A 23700-nucleotide genomic window follows, 5' to 3' on the forward strand; every position below is an offset into this window, starting at 1 on the left:
AGTGTTGTGTTTTCCTTCCAAACAACTCAACTGTAGTTTCATCTGTCCACAGAATATCTTGCCAGTAGCGCTGTGGAACATCCAGGTGCTCTTTTGCAAACTTCAGACGTGCAACAATGTTTTTTTTTCTTCTTCTGTGGTGTTTTCTTCTTCTGTGGTGTTTTCTTCTTCTGTGGTGTCCTCCCACGAACACCATTCTTGTTTAGTGTTTTAATGTATCGTAGACTCGTCAACGGAGATGTTAGCATGTTCCAGAGATTTCTGTAAGTCTTTAGCTGACACACTAGGATTCTTCTTAACCTCGTTAAAATTCAATTCAATCTAGAATCGGCTTCCTATTTTGCAACAAAGCCTCCTTCACACATGCTGCCAAACATACCCTCGTAAAACTGACTATCCTACCGATCCTCGACTTCGGCGAGGTCATTTACAAAATAGCCTCCAACACTCTACTCAACAAATTGGATGCAGTCTATCACAGTGCCATCTGTTTTGTCATTAAAATCCCATATACTACCCACCACTGCGACCTGTATGCTCTCGTTGGCTGGCCCTCACTTCATATTTGTCGCCAAACCCACTGGCTCCAGGTCATCAATAAGTCTTTGCTAGGTAAAGCCCCGCCTTATCTCAGCTCACTGGTCACCATAGCAGCACCCACCCATAGCATGTGCTCCAGCAGGTATATCTCACTGGTCATCATAGCAGCACCCACCCATAGCACGCGCTCCAGCAGGTATATCTCACTGGTCACCCCCAAAGCCAGTTCTTCCTTTGGCCGCCCTTCCTTACAGTTCTCTGCTGCCAATGACTGGAACGAATAGCAAAAATCACTGACGCTGGAGTCTTATATCTCCCTCACTAACTTTAAGCATCAGCTGTCAGAGCAGCTTAAAGATCATTGCACCTGTACACAGCCCATCTGTAAATAGCCCACCCAACTACCTCATCCCCATGCTGTTATTAATTATTTTGCTCCTTTGCACCCCAGTATCTCTACTTGCACATTCATCTTCTACACACCTATCACTCCAGAGTTTAAATGCTAAATTGTAATTATTTTGCCACTATGGCCTATTTATTGCCTTACCTCCTAATCTTACTATATTTGAACACACCGTATATATATTTTTCTATTGTGTTATTGACTACGCTTGTTTATTCCATGTGTAACTCTGTGTTGTTGTATGTGTCAAACTGCTTTGCTTTATCTTGGCCAGGTCGCAGTTGTAAATGAGAACTTGTTCTCAACTGGCCAACTTGGTTAAATAAAGGTGAAATTTAAAATGTAAAATAAACAAACAAACATAACTGATTCAACTTGTCAACTAATCATCAGGACCTCAATAAGTTCAATCAGGTTTGTTTGTCCGAGGCTACAACAACAATGTGGGCTGTTGGGGGTACTGGAGGACTGGAGTTGGGCTGTTGGAGGTACTGGAGGACTGGAGTTGGGCTGTTGGTGGTACTGGAGGACTGGAGTTGGGCTGTTGGGGGTACTGGAGGACTGGAGTTGGGCTGTTGGTGGTACTGGAGGACTGGAGTTGGGCTGTTGGGGGTACTGGAGGACTGGAGTTGGGCTGTTGGGGGTACTGGAGGACTGGAGTTGGGCTGTTGGGGGTACTGGAGGACTGGAGTTGAGCTGTTGGGGGTACTGGAGGACTGGAGTTGGGCTGTTGGGGGTACTGGAGGACTGGAGTTGGGCTGTTGGGGGTACTGGAGGACTGGAGTTGGGCTGTTGGGGGTACTGGAGGACTGGAGTTGAGCTGTTGGGGGTACTGGAGGACTGGAGTTGGGCTGTTGGGGGGTACTGGAGGACTGGAGTTGGGCTGTTGGGGGGTACTGGAGGACTGGAGTTGGGCTGTTGGGGGGTACTGGAGGACTGGAGTTGGGCTGTTGGGGGGTACTGGAGGACTGGAGTTGGGCTGTTGGGGGGTACTGGAGGACTGGAGTTGGGCTGTTGGGGGGTACTGGAGGACTGGAGTTGGGCTGTTGGGGGTACTGGAGGACTGGAGTTGGGCTGTTGGGGGTACTGGAGGACTGGAGTTGGGCTGTTGGGGGGTACTAGAGGACTGGAGTTGGGCTGTTGGGGGGTACTGGAGGACTGGAGTTGGGCTGTTGGGGGTACTGGAGGACTGGAGTTGGGCTGTTGGGGGTACTGGAGGACTGGAGTTGGGCTGTTGGGGGTACTGGAGTTGGGCTGTTGGGGGTACTGGAGGACTGGAGTTGGGCTGTTGGGGGTACTGGAGGACTGGAGTTGGGCTGTTGGGGGTACTGGAGGACTGGAGTTGGGCTGTTGGGGGGGGGGTACTGGAGGACTGGAGTTGGGCTGTTGGCGGTACTGGAGGACTGGAGTTGGGCTGTTGGGGGGGGGGTACTGGAGGACTGGAGTTGGGCTGTTGGGAGGACTGGATTTGGGCTGTTGGGAGGACTGGAGTTGGGCTGTTGGGGGGTACTGGAGGACTGGAGTTGGGCTGTTGGGGGTACTGGAGGACTGGAGTTGGGCTGTTGGGGGTACTGGAGGACTGGAGTTGGGCTGTTGGGGGTACTGGAGGACTGGAGTTGGGCTGTTGGGGGTACTGGAGGACTGGAGTTGGGCTGTTGGGAGGACAGGAGTTGGGCTGTTGGGAGGACAGGAGGACTGGAGTTGGGCTGTTGGGGGTACTGGAGGACTGGAGTTGGGCTGTTGGGGGTACTGGAGGACTGGAGTTGGGCTGTTGGGGGTACTGGAGGACTGGAGTTGGGCTGTTGGGGGTACTGGAGGACTGGAGTTGGGCTGTTGGGAGGACAGGAGTTGGGCTGTTGGGAGGACAGGAGTTGGGCTGTTGGGAGGACAGGAGTTGGGCTGTTGGGAGGACTGGAGTTGGGCTGTTGGGAGGACTGGAGTTGGGCTGTTGGGAGGACAGGAGTTGGGCTGTTGGGAGGACAGGAGTTGGGCTGTTGGGAGGACAGGAGTTGGGCTGTTGGGAGGACTGGAGTTGGGCTGTTGGGAGGACAGGAGTTGGGCTGTTGGGAGGACAGGAGTTGGGCTGTTGGGAGGACAGGAGTTGGGCTGTTGGGGGTACTGGAGGACTGGAGTTGGGCTGTTGGGGGTACTGGAGGACTGGAGTTGGGCTGTTGGGAGGACAGGAGTTGGGCTGTTGGGAGGACTGGAGTTGGGAACCACCGCTGTAGGTCTATGGCTGCATTAGTGTTGCATGCCATTATCAGCTGCAAAACGGGTTCACATGACTCACATCCTGAGATTGACAATCAAAATCTAATTGGAGAGCTTAAGACTGAACAAAAAGGTCATGTTCATTTGAGATACAACATAGAAAAAGGCACATTAAACAAATACGTTTATTGCAGGATTAGTTTAAACACTTCACTTCCAAGAATCAACACTATTTCATATCATTTCAAAAGTGTACAAGTAAGCTAACTCATACAGTATGTTAGACATCTTAGTAACAAGTAAGATATTTTATCACTAAAGTATCATTTCAGGTGAATATATATATATATATATATATTACAGCCCAGAGATAGATCTATTGGAGGAACAGACTTCTATTCCAGCCCAGTTGTCACGGTTTTCTGTATGTGAAGGAGAGTCGGACCAAAATGCGGCGTGTAGATTGCGATCCATGTTTAATAAACAAACGTAAAACACGAATCGATACAAACACTACAAAACAAAGAACGTAACGAAAACCGAAACAGCCCTATCTGGTGAGAACACAGAGACAGGAACAATCACCCACAAACACACAGTGAAACCCAGGCTACCTAAATATGGTTCCCAATCAGAGACAATGACTAACACCTGCCTCTGATTGAGAACCATATCAGGCCAGACATAGAAATAGACAAACTAGACAATGAAACATGAAATGCCCACTCAGCTCACACCCTGACCAACCAAAACATAGAAATATACAAAGTAAACTATGGTCAGGGTGTGACACCAGTAATAGATCTACTGGGGGAACAGACTTCTATTCCAGCCCAGTAATAGATCTACTGGGGGAACAGACTTCTATTCCAGCCCAGTAATAGATCTACTGGGGGAACAGACTTCTATTCCAGCCCAGTAATAGATCTACTGGGGGAACAGACTTCTATTCCAGCCCAGTAATAGATCTACTGGGAGACAGACTTCTATTCCAGCCCAGAAATAGATCTACTGGGGGAACAGACTTCTATTCCAGCCCAGTAATAGATCTACTGGGGGAACAGACTTCTATTCCAGCCCAGTAATAGATCTACTGGGGGAACAGACTTCTATTCCAGCCCAGTAATAGATCTACTGGGGGAGCAGACTTCTATTCCAGCCCAGTAATAGATCTACTGGGGGGACAGACTTCTATTCCAGCCCAGTAATAGATCTACTGGGGGAGCAGACTTCTATTCCAGTCCAGTAATAGATCTACTGGGGGAGCAGACTTCTATTCCAGCCCAGAAATAGATCTACTGGAGGAACATACTTCTATTCCAGCCCAGTAATAGATCTACTGGGGGAACAGACTTCTATTCCAGCCCAGTAATATATCTACTGGGGGAACAGACTTCTATTCCAGCCCAGTAATAGATCTACTGGGGGAGCAGACTTCTATTCCAGCCCAGTAACAGATCTACTGGAGGAACAGACTTCTATTCCAGCCCAGAAATAGATCTACTGGAGGAACAAACTTCTATTCCAGCCCAGTAACAGATCTACTGGAGGAACAGACTTCTATTCCAGCCCAGAAATAGATATACTGGAGGAACAGACTTCTATTCCAGCCCAGAAATAGATCTACTGGAGGAACATACTTCTATTCCAGCCCAGTAACATATCTACTGGAGGAACAGACTTCTATTCCAGCCCAGAAATAGATCTACTGGAGGAACAGACTTCTATTCCAGCCCAGTAACAGATCTACTGGAGGAACAGACTTCTATTCCAGCCCAGAAATAGATATACTGGAGGAACAGACTTCTATTCCAGCCCAGTAATAGAGCTACTGGGGGAGCAGACTTCTATTCCAGCCCAGTAATAGATCTACTGGGGGAGCAGACTTCTATTCCAGCCCAGTAATAGATCTACTGGGGGAGCAGACTTCTATTCCAGCCCAGTAACAGATCTACTGGAGGAACAGACTTCTATTCCAGCCCAGTAATAGATCTACTGGGGGGACAGACTTCTATTCCAGCCCAGTAACAGATCTACTGGAGGAACAGACTTCTATTCCAGCCCAGTAACAGATCTACTGGAGGAACAGACGTCTATACCAGCCCAGAGATAGAACACTTGATTATTAACTCATTAGGTTTGATCAGTTGAATCATGTGTATTATTAGTGCTGGGTTGGAACAGAACCCTGCACACCCAACAGGGTTACTCGGCTCTAATTATAATAGGTTTATTATACATCACGTGTGACTTTTAAACTGTATTTGTGTTTTTGTTTACAACATTTGCTAAAACACCTATACTCCATGGTATACAAGGATGTGCCCTTTATTAGGACCTCTTCATCTGTAAACAGGGTTTATAACGGCTCTTTGTATCCGAGGACAGAAAACATCACACAAAAAACCTGTCTGTATTATTGTTTTTGTTTACAACATTTGCTAACACACCTATAATCCATGGTATACAAGGATGTGCCCTTTATTAGGACCTCTTCATCTGTAAACAGGGTTTATAACGGCTCTTTGTATCCGAGGACAGAAAACATCACACAAAAAAAACCCGTCTGTATTATTGTGTTTTCACCTAGTTGAATAGGTTCTCCCACTGCCACCCTTTTTTATGTGTCTTTAGACAAAATGAAACAATGAGCAATCTTCCCGTAGTTTCCAGTCAGTGGTAGCAAAACAACTCCGTGTGGACCATTTGGAGGACTTCCACCAGACAGAGAGAGTCGGGTCTTCCAACATGGCGCCTGGAATGGTTGCTAGGTGATTTGTGATGCAACTGCAAGTCCTCTATACCAGTATATCATAAACAGTGTTTTTTTATGGATATGCTGCAAACTACACCAGGGAAACATTAGGTTAACACCAGGGAAACATTAGGTTAATGTTAGGGACTCATTAGGTTAACACCAGGGACTCATTAGGCTAAAATTAGATTAACATTATGTTAACATTAGATCAACATTAGGGACTCATTAGGTTAACATGAGATCAACATTAGGTTAACATTCGATTAACATTAGGGACTCATTAGGTTAACATTATATTAACATTAGGGACTCATGAGGTTAACATTAGATTAACATTAGGTTAACATTAGATTAACATTAGGGACTCATTAGGTTACCGTTTCAAACTGCAAGGCATAACACCAGTGGCCTTAAGATGGTCTCCTCCTCTTGTCCTCTCTCTACTAATCACCATTTTGTTATCGATGCCACATTTCCCCTCTCCTCCCCTTCTCTTTCCTCTCTACTCTCCATCCCTCTCTCTCTCTCCCTCTCCCTCAATCTCCATCCCTCTCTCTCTCCCTCTCCCTTCTTCGATCCCTCTCTCTCCTAGGTGGTGAGGGATCAGATATCTCACTGTATGGACTACAGGGCTGTCTTTACAGTACTGTGTTTATGTCATTGACATCTCTATCCTTCTCTCTCCCTTCTTCGATCCCTCTGCCTCCCAGGTGGTGAGGGATCAGATATCTCACTGTACGGTGAAGCTGCGTCAGACGACAGGCCTGATGGAGTATTGTCTAGAGGTCATCAAAGAGAACGACCCCAGCGGATTCCTACAGGTCAGTAGGGAACGACCCCAGAGGGTTCCTACAGGTCAGTAGGGAACGACCCCAGAGGATTCCTACAGGTCAGTAGAGAACGACCCCAGAGGGTTCCTACAGGTCAGTAGAGAACGACCCCAGAGGGTTCCTACAGGTCAGTAGGGAACGACCCCAGAGGATTCCTACAGGTCAGTAGAGAACGACCCCAGAGGGTTCCTACAGGTCAGTAGAGAACGACCCCAGAGGGTTCCTACAGGTCAGTAGAGAACGACCCCAGAGGGTTCCTACAGGTCAGTAGAGGGCAGTGATGAAGATTCCTACAGGTCAGTAGAGAACGACCCCAGCAGATTCCTACAGGTCAATAGAGAACGACCCCAGAGGATTCCTACAGGTCAGTAGGGAACGACCCCAGAGGATTCCTACAGGTCAGTAGAGAACGACCCCAGAGGGTTCCTACAGGTCAGTAGAGAACGACCCCAGAGGGTTCCTACAGGTCAGTAGAGAACGACCCCAGAGGGTTCCTACAGGTCAGTAGAGGGCAGTGATGAAGATTCCTACAGGTCAGTAGAGAACGACCCCAGCAGATTCCTACAGGTCAATAGAGAACGACCCCAGAGGATTCCTACAGGTCAGTAGGGAACGACCCCAGAGGATTCCTACAGGTCAGTAGAGAACGACCCCAGAGGATTCCTACAGGTCAGTAGAGAACGACCCCAGAGGGTTCCTACAGGTCAGTAGAGGGCAGTGATGAAGATTCCTACAGGTCAATAGAGAACGACCCCAGAGGATTCCTACAGGTCAGTAGAGAACGACCCCAGCAGATTCCTACAGGTCAATAGAGAACGACCCCAGAGGATTCCTACAGGTCAGTAGGGAACGACCCCAGCGGATTCCTACAGGTCAGTAGAGGTCAGTAGAGGGCAGTGTGCCAAAGCTGGGTGAACTGATCGTCAGAACTGGTTTAAATCTGGTTGTAATTGAGTCCTTGTGTGCAACCAGTTCTTGGTGTCTGTGTCACCTGCCGCCACTCACAGCTACAGCTGGTGTGCATATGGTACTCTCTGGAACCCAGGCCTTTGGCTACATCGGAGTTACTGAAGATATTATATGCTCATTTGTAGTTACAAGGCCGTAGCAATTTTTTTTTTCAATGTCAAATCAGCCTCTAAAGTCCACTGAGACGAGAGCGCGGAGGGTGATGCTGCGAGAGCGCGGAGGGTGATGCTGCGAGAGCACGGAGGGTGATGCTGCGAGAGGGCGGAGGGTGATGCTGCGAGAGGGCGGAGGGTGATGCTGCGAGAGGGCGGAGGGTGATGCTGCGAGAGCGCGGAGGGTGATGCTACGAGAGGGCGGAGGGTGATGCTGCGAGAGGGCGGAGGGTGATGCTGCGAGAGGGCGGAGGGTGATGCTGCGAGAGCGCGGAGGGTGATGCTGCGAGAGCGCGGAGGGTGATGCTGCGAGAGCGCGGAGGGTGATGCTACGAGAGGGCGGAGGGTGATGCTACGAGAGCGCGGAGGGTGATGCTACGAGAGCGCGGAGGGTGATGCTACGAGAGGGCGGAGGGTGATGCTACGAGAGGGCGGAGGGTGATGCTACGAGAGCGCGGAGGGTGATGCTACGAGAGCGCGGAGGGTGATGCTACGAGAGCGCGGAGGGTGATGCTACGAGAGCGCGGAGGGTGATGCTACGAGAGGGCGGAGGGTGATGCTACGAGAGGGCGGAGGGTGATGCTGCGAGAGCGGCGGAGGGTGATGCTGCGAGAGCGAAGACCAGTCGAGAGCACAGACATTTGTTAGAGAAAGCAGAAGATGTGTGTCCCGGCGAGCGGACAAGACAAACCTGACAGCTTACAGGTAAAGACTTTGAGCGAGTAAAACAGAAATTCCACAGATTCCCAAAAAATAAAAAATGTCTGAATCAAAAAATATAGAACCGTAAGCCAAGGAACATGGTTGAAATGTGTAGAACATTCACACGAAAGCATGAAAATCTACACCAATAATAGTCCCTTTGTCAAGTTTTCATTCTTGGGGTCTCTCCCGAGTGGCGCACTGACATGTGACTAGTTCGTTTTTTTAGAAATATGTTTAACACTTCAACTTAGTTTATCCACTGACCACCGCAACATTTGACTTAACTTGCTCATATCAAGAAACACATACAATACCATTTGTGGAAAAGTAAAAAGAGCGATTCGTGGGCTTGTTTTAAAAAATATATATATATTTAATGATCGAACAGGGAAACTAAAATGTATTGGTAGCTAGCTGGTGAGGATTTCATTTACATTTGGTGAACAAGCTGAAGCTGGGCTTGGTGCTAACTGCTCATACCCGGCGGGCACGAGCTAGCTGAACAGACGGCTCGGTAGAGCGTCTGTGTGACGGCACGCACTCAAGAAGGCTCAACTGATCACCCGACGTGTTCTACGTTCTACGTTCTCATGATTATCCACTAGATAACACAGCCACAAAATCTACATGAGCTGTATCGTAAAACTTCATGAAAAATAGGTTCCAAAAGGGTTCTACATGGAACCCAAAATAGGTTCCAAAAGGGTTCTACATGGAACCCAAAATAGGTTCTAAAAGGGTTCTACATGGAACTCAAAATAGGTTCCAAAAGGGTTCTACATGGAACACAAAATAGGTTCCAAAAGGGTTCTACATGGAACCCAAAATAGGTTCCAAAAGGGTTCTACGTGGAACACAAAATAGGTTCCAAAAGGGTTCTACACGGAACACAAAATAGGTTCCAAAAGGGTTCTACATGGAACACAAAATAGGTTCCAAAAGGGTTCTACATGGAACACAAAATAGGTTCCAAAAGGGTTCTACATGGAACCCAAAATAGGTTCCAAAAGGGTTCTACATGGAACCCAAAATAGGTTCTAAAAGGGTTCTACATGGAACTCAAAATAGGTTCCAAAAGGGTTCTACATGGAACACAAAATAGGTTCCAAAAGGGTTCTACATGGAACCCAAAATAGGTTCCAAAAGGGTTCTACGTGGAACACAAAATAGGTTCCAAAAGGGTTCTACATGGAACACAAAATAGGTTCCAAAAGGGTTCTACATGGAACACAAAATAGGTTCCAAAAGGGTTCTACATGGAACACAAAATAGGTTCCAAAAGGGTTCTACATGGAACACAAAATAGGTTCCAAAAGGGTTCTACGTGGAACACAAAATAGGTTCCAAAAGGGTTCTACATGGAACACAAAATAGGTTCCAAAAGGGTTCTACATGGAACACAAAATAGGTTCCAAAAGGGTTCTACATGGAACACAAAATAGGTTCCAAAAGGGTTCTACATGGAACACAAAATAGGTTCCAAAAGGGTTCTTTGGCTCTCCACCGTTGGATAACCTTTTTTTGTTCCCAGATAAAACCATTTTTTTGTTCCCAGATAGAACCCTTTTCAGTTCCATGTAGAACGCTCTGTGGAAAGGGTTCTTACCTGGAACCAAAAATGGTTCTTCAAAGGGTTCATCCAAAGAACCTTTTTAAGTTCTAGATGGCACCTTTTTTTTCTACGAGTGTAGGATTAGGCATGCAGTTAGCGGTTAGCAGTGCGGTTAAGGTTGGGATTTAAAAACTAATTTTAATAAAATAAATTGTAGAAATAGGTGTGGTTTAGCCATTATAATTATGGCTTTGTGGCTGTGTTAACGAGTGACTGCTAGGATTTTCACCTGTAATAAAATGATAGTAAAAATATTTCTGTTGCTAGAGCAAGATGTCTTTGTGACAAGAGGAGAAATCCATGTGGGGATGCGATGTATTTGGAGGGGGGGGGGGGGGGGCAGTAAGTATCGCTGCAATAATTTTTTTAAATAGTCTCTGCTCTCAAATTAATATTTTGCACGCAACACCAGCAATGATGTTCTGCTCTCTGAAAGTCACAAGCAACTCAAGTAATTTGACCTAACTCTAACTTTACTTCTAACCCTATGGGCCCCTAGTGCACTAATGTAGGGAATAGGGTGCAATTTGGTACACACTTTTGACCATGTGTGACCCTGTGTGACCCTCTATGCAACCCTGTCCCCCCAGATCTCAGACGCCCTGATCAGGAGGGTGCACATGACGGAGGGTCAGTGGGGGAAGGGAACCCTGACCCCCAGGATGACCAGTGACTTTGACTTGACCCTGGACAGCGGACCCCTGTTACAGACCATCCACCAACTGGACTTCATACAGATGAAAGGTAGAGAGGGAGAGGAGAGGAGGAAGAGGGAGAGGAGAGGGGAGGGGAGGGGAGGGGAGGGGAGAGGAGAGGGGAGGAGAGGAGAGGTAGAGGAGAGGTAGAGGGAGAGGGAGAGGGAGAGGAGAGGAGAGGGAGAGGAAAGGAGGAAGAGGGAGAGGAGAGGGGAGGAGACTGGGTGTATGAATGGGTAACAGTGGTATATGGCCCATATAGCCACCATTTGTAACCATACTGTCATAACTGTAGTAACCATATTGTATTAATACTTAGTTACAAAACAGACAGAGCCCACAGAATGAGGTGAGAGTTTATTAGTCTGTACATAATCATTACCCTAAATGGATGCCATTAATCTTGTAGAGAAGGGGGTGATTAGTGAGACCAATGCCTAGTGAAATTATCTCTCCCTCTATCCCTCTCTCCCTCTCTCTCTGTCTCTCTTCTTTCTCTGTCTCTCTCTCTCTCTTCTCTCTCTCTCTCTCTCTCTGTCTCTGTCTCTGTCTCTCTTCTCTCCCTCTCTCTCTCTGTCTCTCTTCTTTCTCTCTCTCTCTCTCTCTCTCTCTCTCTCTCTCTCTCTCTCTCTCTCTCTCGCTCTCTCTCTCTCTCCTCTCTCTCTCTGTCTCTCTTCTCTCTCTCTCTTCTCTCTTTCTCTCTCTCTCTCTATCCCTCTCTCTCTCTCTCTGTTTCTCTTCTCTCTCTCTCTCTCTGTCTCTCTTCTCTCTCCCTCTCTCTATCTCTCTCTCTCGGTCTCTCTTCTCTCTCTCTCTGTCTCTCTTCTCTCTCCCTCTCTCTCTTCTCTCTCTCTCTCTGTCTCTCGTCTCTCTCTCTCTCTCTCTCTTCTCTCTCTGTCTCTCTCTCCCTCTCTTTCCCCCCCTTCTAGTTCCGTCTGCCCCCATGCTCCAGCTGGAGGAATGCTGCACCATCAACAACAGCGCCACGTTGTCATGGAAACAACCACCTCTCTCCACCATCGCCGTGGACGGATACATCCTGGAGCTGGACGATGGCAACGGGGGACAGTTTAGGGTGGGTGTTGTCATAGTAACGTGGGACAGTTCAGGGTGTGCGTTGTGTCTCCATAGTAACGTGGGACAGTTCAGGGTGGGCGTTGTGTCTCCATAGTAACGGGGGACAGTTCAAGGCGGGTGAAAACCGTCAAAACCATTCGAAACACACCGTATAAACCTAACACACTCAAAAGGATTTGAGCTACAATTAAAGTTGTGTCCTTCACTGCTGTATTCAGACCTGAACAAAGGGTCCCTTATAGAGAACCAGGGAGGGAGGGCAGCAGTGGAAAATGTGAAAGCTAGGCATTGTCATCGAATCCCCCTCTGCCTCACAGGTCGTTGTCCCCTTCTGATGTCGTGTGTGTGTGTCTATTGTGTGTGTGTCTGTTGCATGTGTGTGCGTCTGTCGTGTGTGTGCCTGTCTTGTGTGTGTGTCGTGTGTGTGTGTGTGTGTGTGTGTGTGTGTGTGTGTGTGTGTGTGTATGTGTCTGTAGTGTGTCTGTAGTGTGTCGTGTGTGTGTGTCTGTCGTGTGTGTGTGGATGGAACCCTCTGATTGATACGGGTCATGTGACCGCGAGGGAGTTCAATGACATCGTGTCAGGAGGAAGGGCCTGGTACATAACACACACACACACACACACGACACACAAACACACACACACACGACACACACACACGACACACACACACACACACGACACACACACACACGACACACACACACGACACACACACACACACACGACACACACACACACACGACACACACACACACACACACACACACACGACACACACACACACACACGACACACACACACACAGGAAGTGTTATCCTCAGATCAAAGCTGCAGTCTGCCCTGGAGGTCAGAGCTCTGTAATCTGTATGTCTAAAGCCCCTCCCAGACCCCTCCTCTGCGACCCCATGCTTTGTTGAAGCAGCTACTTATTGCCCTCGAACAATGACTTCTGTATAATAGCAGGGGAATCTGTAGCACTGACAGGCTGCTAAACTGTATAGGAGCAGGTTACTGTATAAGAGCAGGTTACTGTATAAGAGCAGGTTACTGTATAAGAGCAGGTTACTGTATAAGAGCAGGTTACTGTATAAGAGCAGGTTACTGTATAAGAACAGGTTACTGTATATGAGCAGGTTACTGTATATGAACAGGTTACTGTATAAGAGCAGGTTACTGTATAAGAGCAGGTTACTGTATAAGAGCAGGTTACTGTATAGGAGCCAAATGGCACCCTATTTCTGGTCAAAAGTAGTGTACTACATAGGGAATAGAGTGCTATTTGTGACTAAGTAGTGTACTACATAGGGAATAGAGTGCTATTTGTGACTAAGTAGTGTACTACATAGGGAATAGAGTGCTATTTGTGACTAAGTAGTGTACTACATAGGGAATAGAGTGCTATTTGTGACTAAGTAGTGTACTACATAGGGAATGGAGTGCTATTTGTGACTAAGTAGTGTACTACATAGGGAATAGAGTGCTACTTGTGACTAAGTAGTGTACTATATAGGGAATAGGGTGCTATTTGTGACTAAGTAGTGTACTACATAGGGAATAGGGTACTATTTGTGACTAAGTAGTGTACTATATAGGGATTAGGGTGCTATTTGTGACTAAAGAAAGGATGTTGGAAGCAAGGAGCTGGCTTCGCTGAGGTTACACTCATTCTTGACTGTGTCAATTGAACCCGGGGGCCAGTGAGCCTGCGATCTGGGCAAACCGACCAACCAATAGAGAGACTGAACCATCACGTCTATGGATGGATATGGCCAGGTTCATCTACAATATACCGACACAAACACATTCACACAATGTAATATACAGTACAACAGTAGTCTCTCCTGACAGCAAGCCAGTATTTTTTATTTTTTTATTTTACTAGGCAAGTCAGTTAAGAACAAATTCTTATTTACAATGACGGCCTACCGGGGAACAGTGGGTTAACTGCCTGTTCAGGGGCAGAACGACAGATTTTGTACCTTGTCAGCTCGGGGATTTGAACTTGCAACCTTCCGGTTACTAGTCCAACGCTCTAACCGTTAGGCTACCCTGCCGCCTCTACACTCTAACCACTAGGCTACCCTGCCGCCTCTACACTCTAACCACTAGGCTACCCTGCCGCCTCTACACTCTAACCACTAGGCTACCCTGCCGCCTCTACACTCTAACCGCTAGGCTACCCTGCCGCCTCTACACTCTAACCACTAGGCTACCCTGCCGCCTCTACACTCTAACCACTAGGCTACCCTGCCGCCTCTACGCTCTAACCACTAGGCTACCCTGCCGCCCCAGCAGATGGGAATCTGTGAAACTCACTCCTTAGCCAGTCTAGTGTAGGCTGCTACTACTGGTATATATACTACAGTCTAGTGTAGGCTCCTACTACTGGTATATATACTACAGTCTAGTGTAGGCTCCTACTACTGGTATATATACTACAGTCTAGTGTAGGCTCCTACTACTGGTATATATACTACACAGTCTAGTGTAGGCTCCTACTACTGGTATATATACTACAGTCTAGTGTAGGCTCCTACTACTGGTATATATACTACAGTCTAGTGTAGGCTCCTACTACTGGTATATATACTACAGTCTAGTGTAGGCTCCTACTACTGGTATATATACTACAGTCTAGTGTAGGCTCCTACTACTGGTATATATACTACAGTCTAGTGTAGGCTCCTACTACTGGTATATATACTACAGTCTAGTGTAGGCTCCTACTACTGGTATATATACTACACAGTCTAGTGTAGTCTCCTACTACTGGTATTTATACTACACAGTCTAGTGTAGGCTCCTACTACTGGTATATATACTACAGTCTAGTGTAGGCTCCTACTACTGGTATATATACTACAGTCTAGTGTAGGCTCCTACTACTGGTATATATACTACAGTCTAGTGTAGGCTCCTACTACTGGTATATATACTACAGTCTAGTGTAGGCTCCTACTACTGGTATATATACTACAGTCTAGTGTAGGCTCCTACTACTGGTATATATACTACAGTCTAGTGTAGGCTCCTACTACTGGTATATATACTACAGTCTAGTGTAGGCTGCTACTACTGGTATATATACTACAGTCTAGTGTAGGCTCCTACTACTGGTATTTATACTACACAGTCTAGTGTAGGCTGCTACTACTGGTATTTATACTACACAGTCTAGTGTAGGCTCCTACTACTGGTATATATACTACAGTCTAGTGTAGGCTGCTACTACTGCTATTTATAATACAGTCTAGTGTAGGCTCCTACTACTGCTATATATACTACAGTCTAGTGTAGGCTGCTACTACTGGTATATATACTACAGTCTAGTGTAGGCTCCTACTACTGGTATATATACTACAGTCTAGTGTAGGCTCCTACTACTGGTATATATACTACAGTCTAGTGTAGTCTCCTACTACTGGTATATATACTACACAGTCTAGTGTAGGCTCCTACTACTGGTATATATACTACAGTCTAGTGTAGGCTCCTACTACTGGTATATATACTACAGTCTAGTGTAGGCTGCTACTACTGGTATATATACTACAGTCTAGTGTAGGCTCCTACTACTGGTATATATACTACAGTCTAGTGTAGGCTCCTACTACTGGTATATATACTACAGTCTAGTGTAGGCTCCTACTACTGGTATATATACTACAGTCTAGTGTAGGCTCCTACTACTGGTATATATACTACAGTCTAGTGTAGGCTGCTACTACTGGTATATATACTACAGTCTAGTGTAGGCTCCTACTACTGGTATATATACTACACAGTCTAGTGTAGGCTCCTACTACTGGTATATATACTACAGTCTAGTGTAGGCTCCTACTACTGGTATATATACTACAGTCTAGTGTAGGCTCCTACTACTGGTATATATACTACAGTCTAGTGTAGGCTCCTACTACTGGTATATATACTACAGTCTAGTGTAGGCTGCTACTACTGGTATTTATAATACAGTCTAGTGTAGGCTCCTACTACTGCTATATATACTACACAGTCTAGTGTAGGCTCCTACTACTGGTATATATACTACAGTCTAGTGTAGGCTGCTACTACTGGTATATATACTACAGTCTAGTGTAGGCTCCTACTACTGGTATATATACTACAGTCTAGTGTAGGCTCCTACTACTGGTATATATACTACAGTCTAGTGTAGGCTCCTACTACTGCTATATATACTACAGTCTAGTGTAGGCTCCTACTACTGCTATATATACTACAGTCTAGTGTAGGCTGCTACTACTGCTATATATACTACAGTCTAGTGTAGGCTGCTACTACTGGTATATATACTACAGTCTAGTGTAGGCTGCTACTACTGGTATTTATAATACAGTCTAGTGTAGGCTGCTACTACTGGTATATATACTACAGTCTAGTGTAGGCTGCTACTACTGGTATTTATACTACACAGTCTAGTGTAGGCTCCTACTACTGCTATATATACTACAGTCTAGTGTAGGCTCCTACTACTGCTATATATACTACAGTCTAGTGTAGGCTGCTACTACTGGTATATATACTACAGTCTAGTGTAGGCTCCTACTACTGGTATATATACTACAGTCTAGTGTAGGCTGCTACTACTGGTATATATACTACAGTCTAGTGTAGGCTGCTACTACTGGTATATATACTACAGTCTAGTGTAGGCTCCTACTACTGCTATATATACTACAGTCTAGTGTAGGCTGCTACTACTGGTATATATACTACAGTCTAGTGTAGGCTCCTACTACTGCTATATATACTACAGTCTAGTGTAGGCTCCTACTACTGCTATATATACTACAGTCTAGTGTAGGCTGCTACTACTGGTATATATACTACAGTCTAGTGTAGGCTCCTACTACTGGTATATATACTACAGTCTAGTGTAGGCTCCTACTACTGGTATATATACTACACAGTCTAGTGTAGGCTCCTACTACTGGTATATATACTACACAGTCTAGTGTAGGCTCCTACTACTGGTATATATACTACACAGTCTAGTGTAGGCTCCTACTACTGGTATATATACTACAGTCTAGTGTAGGCTCCTACTACTGGTATATATACTACAGTCTAGTGTAGTCTCCTACTACTGGTATATATACTACAGTCTAGTGTAGGCTCCTACTACTGGTATATATACTACAGTCTAGTGTAGGCTCCTACTACTGGTATATATACTACAGTCTAGTGTAGGCTCCTACTACTGGTATATATACTACAGTCTAGTGTAGGCTCCTACTACTGGTATATATACTACAGTCTAGTGTAGGCTGCTACTACTGCTATTTATAATACAGTCTAGTGTAGGCTCCTACTACTGCTATATATACTACAGTCTAGTGTAGGCTCCTACTACTGGTATATATACTACAGTCTAGTGTAGGCTCCTACTACTGGTATATATACTACAGTCTAGTGTAGGCTCCTACTACTGGTATTTATACTACAGTCTAGTGTAGGCTCCTACTACTGGTATATATACTACAGTCTAGTGTAGGCTCCTACTACTGGTATATATACTACAGTCTAGTGTAGGCTCCTACTACTGGTATATATACTACACAGTCTAGTGTAGGCTCCTACTACTGGTATATATACTACACAGTCTAGTGTAGGCTCCTACTACTGGTATATATACTACACAGTCTAGTGTAGGCTCCTACTACTGGTATATATACTACAGTCTAGTGTAGGCTCCTACTACTGCTATATATACTACAGTCTAGTGTAGGCTCCTACTACTGGTATATATACTACAGTCTAGTGTAGGCTCCTACTACTGCTATATATACTACAGTCTAGTGTAGGCTGCTACTACTGGTATATATACTACAGTCTAGTGTAGGCTCCTACTACTGGTATTTATACTACAGTCTAGTGTAGGCTGCTACTACTGGTATTTATACTACAGTCTAGTGTAGGCTGCTACTACTGGTATTTATACTACACAGTCTAGTGTAGGCTCCTACTACTGGTATATATACTACAGTCTAGTGTAGGCTCCTACTACTGGTATTTATACTACACAGTCTAGTGTAGGCTCCTACTACTGGTATATATACTACAGTCTAGTGTAGGCTCCTACTACTGGTATTTATACTACACAGTCTAGTGTAGGCTCCTACTACTGGTATATATACACTACACAGTCTAGTGTAGGCTCCTACTACTGCTATTTATAGTACAGTCTAGTGTAGGCTCCTACTACTGCTATATATACTACAGTCTAATGTAGGCTCCTACTACTGCTATATATACTACAGTCTAGTGTAGGCTCCTACTACTGGTATATATACTACAGTCTAGTGTAGGCTCCTACTACTGGTATATATACACTACACAGTCTAGTGTAGGCTCCTACTACTGGTATATATACACTACACAGTCTAGTGTAGGCTCCTACTACTGGTATGTATACTACAGTCTAGTGTAGGCTCCTACTACTGCTATATATACTACAGTCTAGTGTAGGCTGCTACTACTGGTATATATACTACAGTCTAGTGTAGGCTCCTACTACTGGTATATATACTACAGTCTAGTGTAGGCTCCTACTACTGGTATTTATACTACACAGTCTAGTGTAGGCTGCTACTACTGGTATTTATACTACACAGTCTAGTGTAGGCTCCTACTACTGGTATATATACTACACAGTCTAGTGTAGGCTCCTACTACTGGTATATATACTACAGTCTAGTGTAGGCTCCTACTACTGGTATTTATACTACACAGTCTAGTGTAGGCTGCTACTACTGGTATATATACTACAGTCTAGTGTAGGCTGCTACTACTGGTATATATACTACAGTCTAGTGTAGGCTCCTACTACTGGTATATATACTACAGTCTAGTGTAGGCTCCTACTACTGGTATATATACTACAGTCTAGTGTAGGCTCCTACTACTGGTATATATACTACAGTCTAGTGTAGGCTGCTACTACTGGTATATATACTACAGTCTAGTGTAGGCTGCTACTACTGCTATATATACTACAGTCTAGTGTAGGCTGCTACTACTGGTATATATACTACAGTCTAGTGTAGGCTGCTACTACTGGTATATATACTACAGTCTAGTGTAGGCTCCTACTACTGGTATTTATACTACACAGTCTAGTGTAGGCTGCTACTACTGGTATATATACTACAGTCTAGTGTAGGCTGCTACTACTGGTATATATACTACAGTCTAGTGTAGGCTCCTACTACTGGTATATATACTACAGTCTAGTGTAGGCTCCTACTACTGGTATATATACTACACAGTCTAGTGTAGGCTCCTACTACTGGTATTTATACTACACAGTCTAGTGTAGGCTGCTACTACTGGTATATATACTACAGTCTAGTGTAGGCTCCTACTACTGGTATATATACTACAGTCTAGTGTAGGCTCCTACTACTGGTATATATACTACAGTCTAGTGTAGGCTCCTACTACTGGTATATATACTACAGTCTAGTGTAGGCTGCTACTACTGGTATATATACTACAGTCTAGTGTAGGCTCCTACTACTGGTATATATACTACAGTCTAGTGTAGGCTCCTACTACTGGTATATATACTACAGTCTAGTGTAGGCTCCTACTACTGGTATATATACTACAGTCTAGTGTAGGCTGCTACTACTGGTATATATACTACAGTCTAGTGTAGGCTCCTACTACTGGTATATATACTACAGTCTAGTGTAGGCTCCTACTACTGGTATATATACTACAGTCTAGTGTAGGCTCCTACTACTGGTATTTATACTACACAGTCTAGTGTAGGCTCCTACTACTGGTATATATACTACACAGTCTAGTGTAGGCTCCTACTACTGGTATTTATACTACACAGTCTAGTGTAGGCTCCTACTACTGGTATATATACTACAGTCTAGTGTAGGCTCCTACTACTGGTATATATACTACAGTCTAGTGTAGGCTCCTACTACTGGTATATATACTACAGTCTAGTGTAGGCTCCTACTACTGGTATTTATACTACACAGTCTAGTGTAGGCTCCTACTACTGGTATTTATACTACACAGTCTAGTGTAGGCTGCTACTACTGGTATTTATACTACACAGTCTAGTGTAGGCTCCTACTACTGGTATATATACTACAGTCTAGTGTAGGCTCCTACTACTGGTATATATACTACACAGTCTAGTGTAGGCTCCTACTACTGGTATATATACTACAGTCTAGTGTAGGCTCCTACTACTGGTATTTATACTACACAGTCTAGTGTAGGCTGCTACTACTGGTATATATACTACAGTCTAGTGTAGGCTGCTACTACTGGTATATATACTACAGTCTAGTGTAGGCTCCTACTACTGGTATATATACTACAGTCTAGTGTAGGCTCCTACTACTGGTATATATACTACAGTCTAGTGTAGGCTCCTACTACTGGTATATATACTACAGTCTAGTGTAGTCTCCTACTACTGCTATATATACTACAGTCTAGTGTAGGCTCCTACTACTGGTATTTATACTACAGTCTAGTGTAGGCTGCTACTACTGGTATATATACTACAGTCTAGTGTAGGCTCCTACTACTGGTATATATACTACAGTCTAGTGTAGTCTCCTACTACTGCTATATATACTACAGTCTAGTGTAGGCTCCTACTACTGGTATATATACTACAGTCTAGTGTAGGCTCCTACTACTGGTATATATACTACAGTCTAGTGTAGGCTCCTACTACTGGTATATATACTACAGTCTAGTGTAGGCTGCTACTACTGGTATATATACTACAGTCTAGTGTAGGCTCCTACTACTGCTATATATACTACAGTCTAGTGTAGGCTCCTACTACTGGTATATATACTACAGTCTAGTGTAGGCTCCTACTACTGGTATATATACTACAGTCTAGTGTAGGCTCCTACTACTGGTATATATACTACAGTCTAGTGTAGGCTCCTACTACTGGTATATATACTACAGTCTAGTGTAGGCTCCTACTACTGGTATATATACTACAGTCTAGTGTAGGCTCCTACTACTGGTATATATACTACAGTCTAGTGTAGTCTCCTACTACTGCTATATATACTACAGTCTAGTGTAGGCTCCTACTACTGGTATATATACTACAGTCTAGTGTAGGCTCCTACTACTGGTATATATACTACAGTCTAGTGTAGGCTCCTACTACTGGTATATATACTACAGTCTAGTGTAGGCTCCTACTACTGGTATATATACTACAGTCTAGTGTAGGCTGCTACTACTGGTATATATACTACAGTCTAGTGTAGGCTCCTACTACTGGTATATATACTACAGTCTAGTGTAGGCTCCTACTACTGCTATATATACTACAGTCTAGTGTAGGCTGCTACTACTGCTATATATACTACAGTCTAGTGTAGGCTCCTACTACTGGTATATATACTACACAGTCTAGTGTAGGCTCCTACTACTGGTATATATACTACAGTCTAGTGTAGGCTCCTACTACTGGTATATATACTACAGTCTAGTGTAGGCTGCTACTACTGGTATATATACTACAGTCTAGTGTAGGCTCCTACTACTGGTATATATACTACAGTCTAGTGTAGGCTCCTACTACTGGTATATATACTACAGTCTAGTGTAGGCTCCTACTACTGGTATATATACTACAGTCTAGTGTAGGCTCCTACTACTGCTATATATACTACAGTCTAGTGTAGGCTCCTACTACTGCTATATATACTACAGTCTAGTGTAGGCTCCTACTACTGCTATATATACTACAGTCTAGTGTAGGCTCCTACTACTGCTATATATACTACAGTCTAGTGTAGGCTCCTACTACTGCTATATATACTACAGTCTAGTGTAGGCTCCTACTACTGGTATATATACTACACAGTCTAGTGTAGTCTCCTACTACTGGTATTTATACTACAGTCTAGTGTAGGCTCCTACTACTGGTATTTATACTACACAGTCTAGTGTAGGCTCCTACTACTGCTATATATACTACAGTCTAATGTAGGCTCCTACTACTGCTATTTATACTACAGTCTAGTGTAGGCTGCTACTGAGGATGCTACTGATAATGCTTTACCCACACAGTCACGCTCAAGTGTACAAACTCCCTCTTTCTCTCTCTGAGTTCTCCCTCGCTTTCTCTCTTTCCCCCTCTCTCTTCCCCCTCTTTCTCTTTCTCCTCTCTCTCTTTCTCCTCTCTCTCTTTCTCCCTCTCTCTCTTTCCCCCTCTTTCTCCATCTTTCTCTTTCTCTTACTCTTAATCTGTCTGTTTGTTTTGTTGAACAATCCCACATTTTAACCCATTGGACCAAGAGGACATCGTGTTCTACTGTCTGTTGTTGTGGCCACCACCGTCAAGCATGGTACGGCCATCCTGTTTCCAAACAGGAAGTAAGCTTGCGAGATCATGACGGCCGAACGAGGCCCGCCACCACAATCCCAGCGTGATGACTTTCTAACAGGAATTGATTTTGGAAGTTGTCGATGGTCTAACAGGAAGTTGTCATGTTCCTTACAGGAAGTGTACGTGGGGACGGAGACGATCTGCACGGTGGATGGACTCCACTACAACAGCACCTACATGTCCAGGGTCAAAGCCTTCAACGCCAGCGGAGTGGGACAGTACAGCAAGACGCTGGCCATGCAGACCTCCGAGAGTAAATCCAGCCACCACACACTCTGTTGACAGGGAATCTATAGAGCTTATGTAGTGCACTACTTTTGACCAGGGCCCATAGAGGGGGACAGAAGTAGTGCACTACATAGGGAATAGGGTGCTATTTGTGACTAAGTAGTGCACTATATAGGGAATAGGGTGCTATTTGGGGTGCAGACATAGAGTAACCTGGTCCCATTCTGTCTGTACTGTAGCCAACTCCTCTATAGACTAACCTGGTCCCATACTGTCTGTACTGTAGCCAACTCCTCTATAAACTAACCTGGTCCCATACTGTCTGTACTGTAGCCAACTCCTCTATAGACTAACCTGGTCCCATACTGTCTGTACTGTAGCCAACTCCTCTATAGACTAACCTGGTCCCATACTGTCTGTACTGTAGCCAACTCCTCTATAGACTAACCTGGTCCCATACTGTCTGTACTGTAGCCAACCCCTCTATAGACTAACCTGGTCCCATACTGTCTGTACTGTAGCCAACTCCTCTATAGACTAACCTGGTCCCATACTGTCTGTACTGTAGCCAACCCCTCTATAGACTAAACTGGTCCCATACTGTCTGTACTGTAGCCAACTCCTCTATAAACTAACCTGGTCCCATACTGTCTGTACTGTAGCCAACTCCTCTGTTCATCGTTGTCATCCCATAGACATACATATTAGTATGGCAATGAACCAATGCAAAGAAGAGTTGGCTAAAAGCACAGACAGACTGGACCCACCAGGCTATAAGATAGATGGTACTTTATAGACAGACAGACAGACAGACAGACAGACAGACAGACAGACAGACAGACAGACAGACAGACAGGCAGGCAGGCAGGCAGACCAGTGAAGCTCACACAGACAGACAGGCAGCAGGCAGACAGGCAGACAGACCAGTGAAGCTCACACAGACAGACAGACAGGCAGACAGACAGACAGACCAGTGAAGCTCACACAGGCGTAACAGGGGTGATGCGGTTCCAGACTTCTCCCGCTACCCTCCTCATAATACTCAGGAAAAGCTGTGCTTGCTAACATCCGCAAGATGATAGAATATGTAATCT

General features: G+C 45.0%; 1 protein-coding gene across 4 annotated transcripts in view; it reads left to right on the forward strand.

Annotated features, from left to right (window-relative positions):
- Window positions 1-23700, forward strand: part of trim9 (tripartite motif containing 9) — a 106744-nt gene that overhangs the window by 68916 nt on the left and 14128 nt on the right. For all 4 annotated transcript variants that reach the window (XM_036955298.1, XM_036955299.1, XM_036955300.1 and 1 more), the window contains 4 exons: window positions 6626-6736; window positions 10774-10927; window positions 11808-11953; window positions 22493-22631. In XM_036955298.1, coding sequence (XP_036811193.1) covers window positions 6626-6736; window positions 10774-10927; window positions 11808-11953; window positions 22493-22631 — 550 coding nt within the window. The remainder of the gene's footprint in view (window positions 1-6625; window positions 6737-10773; window positions 10928-11807; window positions 11954-22492; window positions 22632-23700) is intronic.

The sequence above is a fragment of the Oncorhynchus mykiss genome, chromosome 19 (assembly GCF_013265735.2).
Source record: "Oncorhynchus mykiss isolate Arlee chromosome 19, USDA_OmykA_1.1, whole genome shotgun sequence".
In the NCBI taxonomy this organism is placed as follows: domain Eukaryota; kingdom Metazoa; phylum Chordata; class Actinopteri; order Salmoniformes; family Salmonidae; genus Oncorhynchus; species Oncorhynchus mykiss.